Source organism: Epinephelus lanceolatus, chromosome 19, assembly GCF_041903045.1.
Source record: "Epinephelus lanceolatus isolate andai-2023 chromosome 19, ASM4190304v1, whole genome shotgun sequence".
Lineage (NCBI taxonomy): Eukaryota > Metazoa > Chordata > Actinopteri > Perciformes > Serranidae > Epinephelus > Epinephelus lanceolatus.
In genome coordinates this window covers 41,556,493-41,570,418 of record NC_135752.1, presented here as the reverse complement: position 1 = coordinate 41,570,418, position 13,926 = coordinate 41,556,493, and the positions used below count along the sequence as shown (strand labels likewise).

The window sequence follows — 13,926 nt, the reverse complement described above, 5'->3', positions numbered from 1 at the left end:
GTGTGTGTGTGTGTGTGTGTGTGTGTGTTGGTACGAGATTGTCTTCGGCACCCGGCCTGCGCCCTCGTGCCTATGACGATATCACAGCCGTGATGATATACGAGTATAACATCACAGGCTCCAGTGTGATATTGCTTAAGTATCTATCGGTACAGTTTTAATAACATTAGCTTAGCTTCAACACTTTTACCATAAAAGTACAAATGAAGTGTTTGGTAGAGTTTTTAAAATGATTTGGCCTTTATTAGACTGTTATTTTTGTATGAGGCGACATAAATCTGTTGAGTCTCTGAAACTAGAACATATTGAAAAAAATCCTTCACACACTAAACACACATTAATCAATCAATCAATCAATTCAATTTTATTTATAAAGCCCAATATCACAAATCACAATTTGCCTCACAGGGCTTTACAGCATACGACATCCCTCTGTCCTTATGACCCTCACAGCTGATCAGGAAAACACTGAGACAGAGACAGAGAGAGATTTTGATTTTAAAAAATCCCTTTATTTACATTTAGCAATTACAAATCAAATCACTGTTTCATCGTCTCTTCAGAGCAACTAAAACCAAAAAAAACCCCACACAAAACCAGAAAAGAACTTTCAGTCCCGAAAAACTCTTTTCAAACATGAACCTTTAACTGTCCATCTCCACCCACGGAGCACAAAACCCCTCCCACAGCCCACACCCAGCTGAAGGCCTGCAGGCCCTCCATCAGCTGGTAGTAAGAAAACTCCACCCTCAGTCTGGCCTTCAGCAGACCCCGCAGAGCCTCCACCGGATCCACAGCACCACAGTCCAGGGCCCTGTTCTTCCGGGTCAGCCAGATGGCCAGCTTTGCAGAGCCCAGGAGAAAGTTCATCAGAGTGAGCTCTGCTTTCCTCCTGGCAGTGTACTTTGGGCCATAGATAAAGAGTCCAAAAGAAAACCTCTCCCCAAGAGTCCGAGTCCACCTGCCCAGCAGGTCAAACAGAGGAGCCAGCCTGGGACAGCCAGTGAATAGATGGGCCAGAGTCTCAGTCTGAAAGCAGAACAAACTCCCCTCTCCCACGCCAGGATCAATGTGCGCTCTGTGTCTGTTCGTAGCTATCGCCCCATGTACAATCCTCCACTGGAGGTCTGCAGTCCTCTTTTCGATGGGCCCTTTGTACAGGGACCACCAGCTGCCTTTGGGGGAAATGTCTGGGCCAAACAAACCAGTCCACCTTGACTCTCTCATCCCCGACAGAGACCAGACGTTCAGGACCTTCACGCAGAGCTGGTAGATGGCCCTCCGACCTGCGTCCTGAAGCTTGTCCAGGTTGGGGGTTTTGAGGGACAGCAGCTGACCAGCCCCCTCCTGCCACTCCCCCACCTCTGGACCAACAGACAAGGAGAGGAAGCTGTGCTCTGCACCCTCAACCCACCGCCCACACACAGACTCGTCTCTGGTGAAGGCCCTCAGGCGAGGGGGCAGGGCAGCAAGGACCTCCTCCACCACCCTGTGGATGAGTCTGGCAGAGGTGACGTTGGCTCTCTCCCTCAGTAAATCCACAGACGTCAAAGTCAGCCTCATCAGGTGACCCAGTTTGGTGCAGCCTGCCTCCCTGAGACTGGACCGCAGGCTCGCAGACTGGAGTGTCTGAGTCCTGATGAAGCTGTTAAGGAACAAAGGTTCCTCAAACACCCACATGCCTGCAGTCTCTTGCCCAGCCCGGGACAGTCTGAGGATCCTCCAGGCCTGCAGTACTGAGCTGTAGAACAGGGTGAGGCCAGAGAGATCCACTCCCTCCATCTGCAGAAGAAAAAGCTGTTTGTCGTAGCTCCAGCGTCCGGCTTTCCTCAGCAGCACGCGAGCTGTATCCAGCCAGCTTGGGCCACAGTTGTAAAGCAGTCTTTGTGCAGTCCAAAGTCTGAAGGAGGCGATTTTGGCCTGAATGTCAATCAGTCCCTGCCCTCCTTCGGCTGTTGGCAGGTAGAGAGCCGCTGCCTTAATCCAGTGATGGCCGGACCAGAAGAAGTCCACGATCATCCTCTGAACCTCCTCCATCAGTCCTCCAGGTGGTGTCAAGGCGACGAGTCTGTGCCAGAGAGTCGAGGCGACTAAGTTATTGGCAACCAGAACCCTCCCCCTATACGACAACTGGGGCAGCAACCATTTCCAATTAGACAACCAAGCGCACACTTTCTCCTTAACTCCCTCCCAGTTCTTCCTCTGAAAACCCTCTGTACCCAAAAACACCCCCAACACCTTCAAACCCTCCCTCCCCTACTCAAGGCCTCCAGGTAGACTGGGCACCACCTGATCCCTCCACCTTCCCAGCAGGAGAGCTTCACTCTTAGCCCAGTTCACCCGTGCAGACGTGGCCCTCTCATACAGGGACAGGGAGTCCTGCAGACACCGAACGTCCCCCTGGCTGGTGATGAAAAAGTTCACATCATCTGCATAAGCAGAGAGTGCAGGGGGACATTCAGCGCCACAGGACCCAGGCAGTGAGAGCCCGCTGAGCCGACCCCTCAGCCTGCACAGCAAGGGCTCAATAGCTAAGCTATACAGCTGGCCGGAGATGGGACAGCCCTGTCTGATCCCTCGCTGTACAGGGATTGGCTGACTCAGCCCTGCCCCCAGCTTCACCAAACACTGTGCACCGTGATATAACAAACCCAGCCAAGAAAGAAACCCATCATCAAAACCAAAAGCCCTGAGTGCAGCAAACAGATAAGAGTGGTCCACCCGGTCAAAGGCCTTCTCCTGATCCAGAGACACAACACCACAGTTCACATCATACACACGGCACACATCAATGACGTCTCTGATCAGGAAGACATTGTCCATTATTTTCCTGTCTGGGACACAGTAACTCTGGTCTCTGTGTATGATGGTCCCCAGAAAGTCCTTCAGCCTGTTGGACAGAGCTCTGGACAGTATCTTATAATCCGTGCAGAGAAGAGCTACTGGCCTCCAGTTTTTCAAAAGGGCGAGATCCCCTTTCTTTGGGAGCAGGGAAAGCACCGCTTTCTGACAGGACCCAGGGAGAGATCCTGTCCTCAGACTCTCCAGCAGCACTGCATGAAGATCCGGTCCCACAATGTTCCAAAACTTCTTATAGAAGTCCGCGGACAGCCCGTCGATCCCCGGTGCCCGACCTGAAGCCATCTGACCCACAGCATCAGTTAACTCCTCCAGGGTCAGCTCACAGTCCAGAGCAGCTGTTTCTTCTGGACTGAGCTGAGGTAGACCCTCCAGGAGCTCCACATGGCCCTCCAGGCTACAGTCCTCTGCTGCAAATAGGTCTGCATAGAAGTCCACAGCGTGGCTCCCCATTTCAGCCGGATCAGTGGTTATCCTGCCGTCTGGGAGCTTCAGACAGGACATGAGCTTCCTCTGCGCTGCCGACCTCTCCAGGTTGAAGAAGAAGGAGCTTGTGGCGTCCATGTCCTTCAGCTGGAGGAAGCGAGACCGGACCAAGGCTCCCTTCACTCTCTCCTGCAAGATCGAACTGAGCTCCATCCTCTTCTCCTGCAGCTTTGGGCCAGTGGTGGGATCTGGGCTCCGCTGTAACCCCTCTTCAATGGTCTTAATGTCAGCCTGCAGGTTTCTAACTGCTGCTTGTAGGCGAGCAGAGGAGTGAACAGTGTACTGCTGACAGCACACACAGATCTGAGCCTTGCCAACCTCCCACCACAGTTTTAAGGTACCAAAGTCTGCTCTCCTCTTCTGCCACTGCTCCCAGAAAGCCTGAAAGCCCTGGCAGAAGATGCTGTCATGGAGGAGCTTGTTGTTAAAATGCCAGCAGGACTTAACCCTCTCACCTGGCGACAGAATTAATTCAATGTTGACAAAGTGGTGGTCTGTGAAGCCCACCGGGCTGATGGTACACTGAACCAGTTTAGGACTGAGGGTTTTAGAGAGGTAAAGCCGGTCCAGTCTGGCTGCACAGACTGTGTTGTTATGGACTCTGACCCATGTGTACTGTCTGGACTGAGGGTGTTTGATTCTGAAGGTATCTAGCAGGTCACAGTGGGAGATAACAGAGCTGAGAGACCGGGATGAAGGTGGGTGAGGTTCCTCTCCTATCCTGTCTGTGGTAAAGTCCAGGGTGCAGTTAAAATCTCCGCCAAGGATAATTTGGTCTTGATGGAAGACCATCAGCTCATCTTTCAGCCGGCTGTAGAAAGCCACCCTTTCTGATCCAATGTTAGGAGCATAGACATTAACAAAACAGAACACACACCCATCAATTTCTGCCCTAACCAGCAGCAGCCGGCCCGGCACCACCTCACTACAGGAGAGCACATTAGCATTAGCATTAGCTTTAAAACAAATAGCTACACCAGCACTGAAGTTAGTGCCATGGCTGAGCTTACAGAAACCGTCCCACCATAAACCCCAGTCAGTCTCGTCAGATGGATCACTGAGTGTTTCCTGCAGAAACAGCACATCAACCCTTCTCTGAACACAAACTTCAGAAAGAAGAGCTCTTTTACTTCTGTCTCTCCCACCATTTATATTAAGAGAACCTATCTTAATGCTCCTCATGGAGAAGTGAGACAGGAGAAGCAGACAGACAGAAACCAGCAGGACTCTGTAGAGAGAAGACACCCTGTGATGCATGATCATTTTTATTTCCTGAGTTTACAGACAGTTTTACTGTTGACTTTTCTCAGAGTGGTGATGTGTTTTTTAAGTCTGAACCGTTTCTTTTCATCGAGGAGGTCAAAGCCGACCTGTTTCTTTAATGTGTTGATTGACCTGATGAATTTCTCTGTGTCACTAAAGTAATCGCTCACCTTTACTGCTTTTTTATTGTATGTTTCATCCATGAACTGATTGATTTCCAGTAAAGAGTAAAGATCTGTGCCCCTGTTTGAAGCTTCAGTGTTATCTGAGTCATAGTCCTCCTCCATGTCCTCTCCCTCACATGAAGGCTGACTGCACACTGCCTGAGCCTGACCTGTGACCTCACTGATGGGAGCTGCCTCCTCACCATTTGACTGTTCTTCAGCTGCTGCTGCAGACTGACAGCTGCTCAGGTCTGCTGCAGCTGAGCTCTGAGCCGAATCCACTGTCTCACCACACTGTGATCCAGAAGTATGAGAGCACACATCAGCAGGAAAACAAACCGCCACTTCATCCGCCTCCACAAACGCCCACGCGGCGGGCGCAGCCGCGGACGCAGGCGCGGCGCGGCGCGGGGCGCGCCGCTCGCAGCGTCAGCAGCATCCTGCCGCTTATGCGGACAGGCAAAGCGTTTATGTCCCACATCTCCACATTCAAAGCACTTCATGCTCCCTGAGCTGGCGTAAACCATGTAAGAGCCATCTCCATGTTTGACCCTGAGGGACACCTCCAGAGTCTGAGAGGGAGAGTCTAAAAACATGAACACCTGTCTCCTCAGAGACTGCACGTGCTTCAGTTTAGGATCTTTACACCCCAAACTGATCGTTTTGAACCCGCTGGCCAACTTCCCGAACCTGCGGAGCTCAGTCTCCAGCAGCTCGTTCGGGATGAACGGAGGCACACCGGAGACGGTGATGCGCGTGGACGCCACCGAGAGCGGTGACACCTGAACAAACAAATCGCGGATGAACACGCCGCTTTCTATCAGCTTAAACACCAGCGGTTCAGCCTTCAGGAACACAACCACACCTTTGTTCATTCGGGAGGCAAAACACAGGTTCTCATGTCCTACCTGCTCACCTGCAGCCAGCAGAACCTCCTCCACAGACACGCTCACGTCCGGAGGGACGATCCGGACTCCCTGTCGGAGAGTCGGAGGAGGCGTCTCGGCGGACGCCATTCCTCCAAAGAAAACCCGACAAAACACTGACAGTCCGTCTGACCCAGTAAATACTCAAAAATAAAAACCACTTACCTGATCATGCAGCAAGAAACACAGAAACACAGAAACACAGACCCACAGCCAGAAACCGGTGAAAAGTTTGAAAATTAGCGCCACTCTCACGTCCACCACCTCCACTCACGCTCACACACCGGAACCGGAAACAGAGAGAGAGAGAGACAGAGAGAGGCAGAGAGAGAGAGAGAGAGAGAGACTATTAACTATTGGACATCGACCACAAAAATGCAAAGCAAACTTCAGTGTTATTTGGCTCTAAACAGACAGTACACGGTGGCAGAATATCTGAGCACCGTGACTGATGAGAAACTGAGGAAGACTTTGACCATGTACAGACTCAGTGACCACAGCTTGGCCATAGAGACGGGCAGACACAGGCAGACCTGGCTGCCCAGAGAGGACAGGTTGTGTGAGCTCTGTCCACACAGACAAGCGGAGACAGAGACACACTTCCTGTTGCACTGCAGCAAGTATGAACACATCAGAGCCGACTTCCTCTCAAAAATAAAACATAAAGTCACTGACTTTGATTCTCTGCCTGATCAAACTAAAATGCAACACATCCTTGGAGAGAACAGAGTCAGCAGCTTAGCAGCAGCAAAATATGTCAGGTTATGCCACAGCCTGAGGGACAACCATCACAACACCTGACACACCTGTCTATATTTACAGTCCTTGTAACTCACAACCTACATTTTTCTTTATTCATTTTTTTTTCTATATTATATATTGGTGTATTGTATTGTAGATTGGTGTATTTTGTATTATATATCATATATTTAATCTTTTTTTTTTATAGTTTTCTGACTTACTTTTATTATTGTACTTTATTTGTAAATTTTTAATGTCTTTGGCAATATTGTTAATCTACAGTCATGCCAATAAAGCTTATTGAAAATTGAAATTGACAGAGAGAGAGAGAGAGAGGTGGACAAGATTGTTGAAAAAAAAGAAAAGAAAAAAAACAAGTGGTACAAGATAGATAGCTAATGAAACACTGAATTCAACCCCAGACAGGGCAAAGTCACGTGGTCGGAAAAAAAACTGTTCATTCCCGAACAAACCAGCATTTACCTTCCTCATGTCCCATTCAGCAAATGGGCCACCTCTGCTCATAAAGGGTGAAAAAGCAAGCTCCATCACAGCTAAAGCCTGCATTGTCCTCCTCCCCCATATACTGTGACCTCTCATCCACTCCAGCATTTAGAGAAGGGAGATTTAGTGCAGCACCGATGCAGCATGATGGTAAAAACCGGCACATGATAGAGAGGCAGAGATGGCCTCGGGTCTCCGGTTTTAACACATGGAGAACTATTGATGGAAAAACATGTTGATGGACAAAGAGACGCTGGTATAGTGAAATGTCAGCTGTTAATGTATATGGGTGCTTGGAGGTCATTTCGGCCAAGAAGCTAGAAGCTCCATAAGTGGATTGAGAAATTGAAGTTAGCACACAACACCCACTTTGGTCTTTTGAGGCGTCGGAGTAATGAACACACAAATCCAAGCCCACAGGAAAGAACCGCCGTGCCATTCTGACCTCAGCAAACTCTCCTCATCCCTGCAGACGATGCAGTGTCCACACTCGCACATGCACAGTGGCTGAATGGATGCACTTTGCCTGCCTCTGTCCTCTCCTTTGACCAGTAAACATCATTCCCGGCTTCTAAGTTTAACGGCTGATCAACATTGCTGCATACTATCACCACATCAGATGGCTGCAAAGAAACAAAAATATATTTTGCATCACCAAAGACTTGCAGAGTTTATGCACATAACAAACACCCACATTCAGCAGTGCATTCGGAAAGCAGTATCATATACATATCAAAGCCTTAGATTTGGTATGTAATATAGATTTAGTATGTATGCATAATATGTGATCAATATCTGTTGCTGAGAAGGAGAGAAGGTGCCCGGTGTATTATAGGGGGTCCTCCGGCAGACTAGGCCTAAGTCAGCCTAACTAGGGGCTGGTACAGGGCAAGCCTGAGCCAGCCCTAACTATAAGCTTTATCAAAGAGGAAAGTCTTAAGTCTAGTCTTAAATGTGGAGACGGTGTCTGCCTCCTGGACCGTAACAGGAAGATGATTCCACAGGAGAGGAGCCTGATAGCTGAAGGCTCTGGCTCCTGATCTACTTTTGGAGACTTTAGGGACCACGAGTAACCCTGCGTTCTCAGAGCGCAGTGTTCTGGTGGTTGACTGACATACTTTTACTGTAATCTGATTACAATACTTATATACTTTTACTGTAATCTGAATACAATACTTATATACTTTTACTGTAATCTGAATACAATACTTATATACTTTTACTGTTATCTGATTACAATATTTACATACTTTTAAGGTAATCTGAATACAATACTGACATACTTTTACTGTAATCTGATTACAATTCTTACATATTTTTACTGTAATCTGAATACAATACTTACATACTTTTACTGTAATTTGATGATAATACTGACATACTTTTACTGTAATCTGCTTACAATACTTACATACTTTTACTGTAATCTGAATACAATACTTACATACTTTTAAGGTAATCTGATTACAATACTTACATACTTTTAAGGTAATCTGAATACAATACTGACATACTTTTACTGTAATCTGATTACAATACTTACATATTTTTACTGTAATCTGAATACAATACTTACATACTTTTACTGTTATCTGATTACAATACTTACATACTTTTAAGGTAATCTGAATACAATACTTACATACTTTTACTGTAATCTGCTTACAATACTTACATACTTTTACTGTAATCTGAATACAATACTTACATACTTTTACTGTTATCTGAATACAATACTTCGTACTTTTACTGTAATCTGATTACAATAGTTACATAGTTTTACTGTAATTTGATGATAATACTGACATACTTTTACTGTAATTTGATGATAATATTGACATACTTTTACTGTAATCTGATTACAATACTTACATACTTTTATTGTAATTTGATTACAGTAGTTACATAGTTTTACTGTAATTTGATGATAAAACTGACATACTTTTACTGTTATCTGATTACAATACTTACATACTTTTACTGTCATCTGATTACAATACTGACATACTTTTACTGTAATTTGATGATAATACTGACATACTTTTACTATAATCTGATTACAATACTTACATACTTTTACTTTAAGGTTTTAAATGTAGGACTTTTACTTGGTTTGGAGTACTTTAACAGTAGTGTACTGGCACATGTACAACAGTGAGGGATCTCGTAGCTGACGTCATGTCCTGACAGGAAGTCTCTGCAGTGCTGAGTCAGCTGAGCTACACCGGAAGCAAAACAAACAGCAGGGACCAGGCGCAGCAGCAGCTGGAGTCTCGTGCTGCGGAGGGTCCAATAAGCTTTATTCTACCTCAGTAATTAAAACGTCTTTTTTTTAAAAAAATTGTTTCTTTCTTTTTTTTCTTTTTTTTTTTTTGCGGGAAACCGAGGTGAAACGCTACGTCACCGAACAATAGCACGAGACACACCGGTGCGCGAGACCTGCTGCACTTTGTAAACGCGGAAGTTGAGTGAGAAAGGTTTGAATTTCATATTTAAAGTTTTCTGAATTTTATCTTGTCAGCGGTTTGACCTGCAGGAGCGTTTATCAGTTTGACTAACAGGAGAAATTATACAAAATATTTAGTATGAGTATTTTTTTAAAAATAAATCAGCGGAGTTACTGCAGAGAAAGTAAACTTTGTATTTGAATCTAACTCTAATGGTGTTGGAGAGTTACTCTTTTTTTAAAGTTTGTCTGTAAAAGTGTCACTGTCCCCCTTGTTGCTGTTTTTGCACATACAATCACTTGCACTAGATATGCTCTCTTTAATCCACTGCTCATTATTATCACTATTACTATTATTATCATTATCATTATCATTATTATTATTACTATTATTTATCACCGTTTCTTGTACTTTTGCACTGTCTTTTGCATGCCTAGTTTTTCAGTTTTAAAGTTTAAATTTTGAAATTTAATCTGACTCTTTCCCCTTGACTGCTGTAACACTGGAATTTTTCAATTGTTAATCAATCAATCAATCAATCAATCAATTAATCAATCAATTTTATTTATAAAGCCCAATATCACAAATCACAATTTGCCTCACAGGGCTTTACAGCATACGACATCCCTCTGTCCTTAAGACCCTCACAGCTGATCAGGAAAAACTCCCCAAAAAAACCCTTTAACGGGAAAAAATCAATAAATGTGGGATCAATAAAGGTGTATCTTATTTTATCTTATTTTATTTTATCTTATCTTAAATACTTGTAAAAAAGAAATAAAATATAGTACATGGATGACACAATGCCTACCTTAGTTGAATATAAACCCAAATATGACATCTAATGTTGTGTTTTGATGTTTATTGCCTAATTATTTTAACATTCACTCCACCTTGAAGCTGTTCAGAATGAAACACATTTGATTTCTGATGTGGTCAGACAACACGTCATAAGAGCCAGTTCTGAGAGAGAAAAATGTAGTTAAAGTAGTGTTTGGTTCCTCTGACTGATATTATTATATATGACATCATTAGATTATTAATACTGAAGCATCAGTGTCAGAGCAGCATGTTACTGTTGTAGCTGCTGGAGCTGGAGCTAGATTCAACTACTTTATAAACAGTTAGACCATAAATCAGCATCAACAGCTGTCAGCAGGTGTCCTGACTCCTGCAGCACAACCAAACTGTCTCAGTAACGGGTGTGACCAGTGAGCCATTGTTGTTAGATGTTTACACTTTTAATGAGAAAAGACAAATCTCTGAGTCACTCGTGTATTTCACAAGTAATTTACACGTCTTACGTCTTTGTGGTTTCTGCATCTCTTTGTAGCCTCTTTGCATGTCTTTGTAGCCTCTTTGAATCTCTTTGTAGCCTCTTTGAATCTCTTTGTAGCCTCTTTGGATCTCTTTGTAGTCTCTTTGAATCTCTTTGTGGTTTCTGCATGTCTTTGTAGCCTCTTTGGATCTCTTTGTAGCCTCTTTGAATCTCTTTGTAGTCTCTTTGCATCTCTTTGTAGCCTCTTTGAATCTCTTTGTGGTTTCTGCATCTCTTTGTAGCCTCTTTGGATCTCTTTGTAGCCTCTTTGAATCTCTTTGTAGCCTCTTTGGATCTCTTTGCAGCCTCTTTGAATCTCTTTGTAGTCTCTTTGCATCTCTTTGTAGTCTCTTTGAATCTCTTTGTAGCCTCTTTGAATCTCTTTGTGGTTTCTGCATCTCTTTGTAGCCTCGTTGCATCTCTTTGTAGCCTCTTTGGATCTCTTGGTAGCCTCTTTGAATCTCTTTGTAGCCTCTTTGGATCTCTTTGCAGCCTCTTTGAATCTCTTTGTAGTCTCTTTGCATCTCTTTGTAGTCTCTTTGAATCTCTTTGTAGCCTCTTTGAATCTCTTTGTGGTTTCTGCATCTCTTTGTAGCCTCTTTGCATCTCTTTGTAGCCTCTTTGGATCTCTTTGTAGCCTCTTTGAATCTCTTTGTAGCCTCTTTGGATCTCTTTGCAGCCTCTTTGAATCTCTTTGTAGTCTCTTTGCATCTCTTTGTAGTCTCTTTGAATCTCTTTGTAGCCTCTTTGAATCTCTTTGTGGTTTCTGCATCTCTTTGTAGCCTCTTTGCATCTCTTTGTAGCCTCTTTGGATCTCTTTGTAGCCTCTTTGAATCTCTTTGTAGCCTCTTTGGATCTCTTTGCAGCCTCTTTGAATCTCTTTGTAGTCTCTTTGCATCTCTTTGTAGTCTCTTTGAATCTCTTTGTAGCCTCTTTGAATCTCTTTGTGGTTTCTGCATCTCTTTGTAGCCTCTTTGCATCTCTTTGTAGCCTCTTTGGATCTCTTTGTAGCCTCTTTGAATCTCTTTGTAGCCTCTTTGGATCTCTTTGCAGCCTCTTTGAATCTCTTTGTAGTCTCTTTGAATCTCTTTGTAGCCTCTTTGAATCTCTTTGTAGCCTCTTTGGATCTCTTTGTGGTTTCTGCATCTCTTTGTAGCCTCTTTGCATCTCGTTGTAGCCTCTGTGAATCTCTTTGTAGCCTCTTTGGATCTCTTTGTAGCCTCTTTGCATCTCTTTGTAGCCTCTTTGAATCTCTTTGTAGTCTCTTTGAATCTCTTTGTAGCCTCTTTGCATCTCTTTGTAGCCTCTTTGAATCTCTTTGTAGTCTCTTTGCATCTCTTTGTAGTCTCTTTGTAGCCTCACAGTGGAGATGTGTTAACTGTTATTGTTCCTGATCACTGAGATCAGACGGACATGTGTTTGTTTGTTTGGATGTTGTCACATGTTGTTGTTTACGAACTTTTAATGCTGATGAACCCTCAAACACTTCCATGAAACAAACCAGTGATCATGAAGGCGTCAGCCTCATGTGGAAGCATACTGATGACGAGAGACTGGAGACAGCTGAAGACAAAGCTCTGCTCAGTTAACACTACAGTTCCCATAATGCACCTGCGGAGTGAGCGTCACAGGAGCCTGTCTGTCATGTGACCGGCTAATTACCTCTTTAAATCTATCTGTCTGTCTCATTACCTTCGTCACATTGTAACTGGTTTCAATGGTTTCACAGCGATGAAGAGGAGTCGGCTGCTGGCTGTGCTGGTGGGCGGAGTCTTCTGTGTTGCAGTGATGTCACTGTACCGTATGCTGGAGCTGATGCAGGGGGCGGAGCTTCAACAACACCGGGTGACACCTGCTGGACGGGTGGATGACGTGAGTCCACACTGCTGATTCTATTTCCTGATAGTTTAACAGTCTCTGAAGATGATCCGTGGAATTTCAAAATAAAGTGTGAGATTAACAGCGGTGGAAAGTAACTGAGTACATTTACGATCTCCATGTGTTCTTAAACCGTTAAGTAAAGGATGTGAGTGTGTCTGCGTACTGGTGCTTTTACACCGCTGCATTTGAACACCAGAGTCTGTAGACTTATGTCAGAGTTAATACGTTGAGTTTTCAGTTTCAGATTTTTGTTGTCGTTGGTTTAATGACGTGTCTGTAAATATTCGGTGGTCCTTTGTGTCAGCAGGATTTGTCCCGCCTCCAGCAGAAGATTGACAGGTTGGAGCGTCTCCTTAGGGACAACAACCGTCTGGTTGCTGCGCTGCGTGACTCTCTGCTCCGCCGCAAAGCATCATGGGAAACGGGAGGAGGGGCCAATATCAGCTCAGACTCCGCCCACAGCCGAGCCGAAGCGCTGCCTGGCTGCCGATTGGCTGAAGAGAAGAAGGACGGAACAGACCGAGTGCAGGTTAGCTTAGCATATGCTACCAGCCACTCTGATGAAAGAACCTGTAGCACAGTGTTGGCATTATTAAAAATATTTCTTTAGTAGTAGAAGCTTTATTTCTGAACGTCATATGATATCTGTAATATATATATACACATATATATGTATATATTATAGATATATTATATATGATATAGATGATATAATATAATAATAAATGTCAGTACGTGTTATTAAAAAACGTATATTCGTCCGTAGCTGCTGGATGTTTATGACCTCCTGCCTTTTGATAATGTCGACGGCGGCGCCTGGAAACAAGGTTTTGAGATCCATTACCAAGGCGACGAGTGGGACAAGCAGCCGCTGGAACTTTTCCTGGTTCCTCATTCACACAACGACCCCGGTGAGATCCCATCAGACACATTTCACCCTCCTTCAGGGACACACTCCTGACTCCACACCAGCTTGTCCATCTGCGGACAAAAGACGTGTCCCCACTTTGGAAGAAGCTGATCTTTGGGTCAGTGGTTATCAGTCAATCAATCAATCAATCAATCAATCAGTCAGTTTTATTTATAAAGCCCAATATCACAAATCACAATCTGCCTCACAGGGCTTTACAGCATACGACATCCCTCTGTCCTTATGACCCTCACAGCTGATCAGGAAAAACTCCCCAAAAAACCTTTAACGGGGACAAAAACGGTAGAAACCTCTAGAGGGCGAACATGACGCCAGGAAATGAGTGTGCGTCAATGTCACCTCCTCAGTAAATGTATGTATGTGTGTATGTGTGTATGTGTGTGTGTGTGTGTGTGTGTGTGTGTGT

The 13,926-nt window shown here is 44.7% G+C and overlaps 1 protein-coding gene across 3 annotated transcripts in view; it reads left to right on the top strand.

Moving 5' to 3' along the window:
• The first annotated feature begins 9,163 nt into the window (after positions 1–9,163).
• Positions 9,164–13,926, top strand: part of man2a1 (mannosidase, alpha, class 2A, member 1) — a 34,991-nt gene continuing 30,228 nt past the window's right edge. Inside the window, exons 1-4 of one of the 3 annotated variants that reach the window (XM_078162216.1) lie at positions 9,164–9,420; positions 12,438–12,580; positions 12,894–13,118; positions 13,356–13,500. In XM_078162216.1, the coding sequence (XP_078018342.1) occupies positions 12,440–12,580; positions 12,894–13,118; positions 13,356–13,500 (511 nt within the window). In that variant the 5' untranslated portion in view covers positions 9,164–9,420; positions 12,438–12,439. The remainder of the gene's footprint in view (positions 9,421–12,437; positions 12,581–12,893; positions 13,119–13,355; positions 13,501–13,926) is intronic. The other 2 variants (XM_078162214.1, XM_078162215.1) reach the window with 2 other exon arrangements.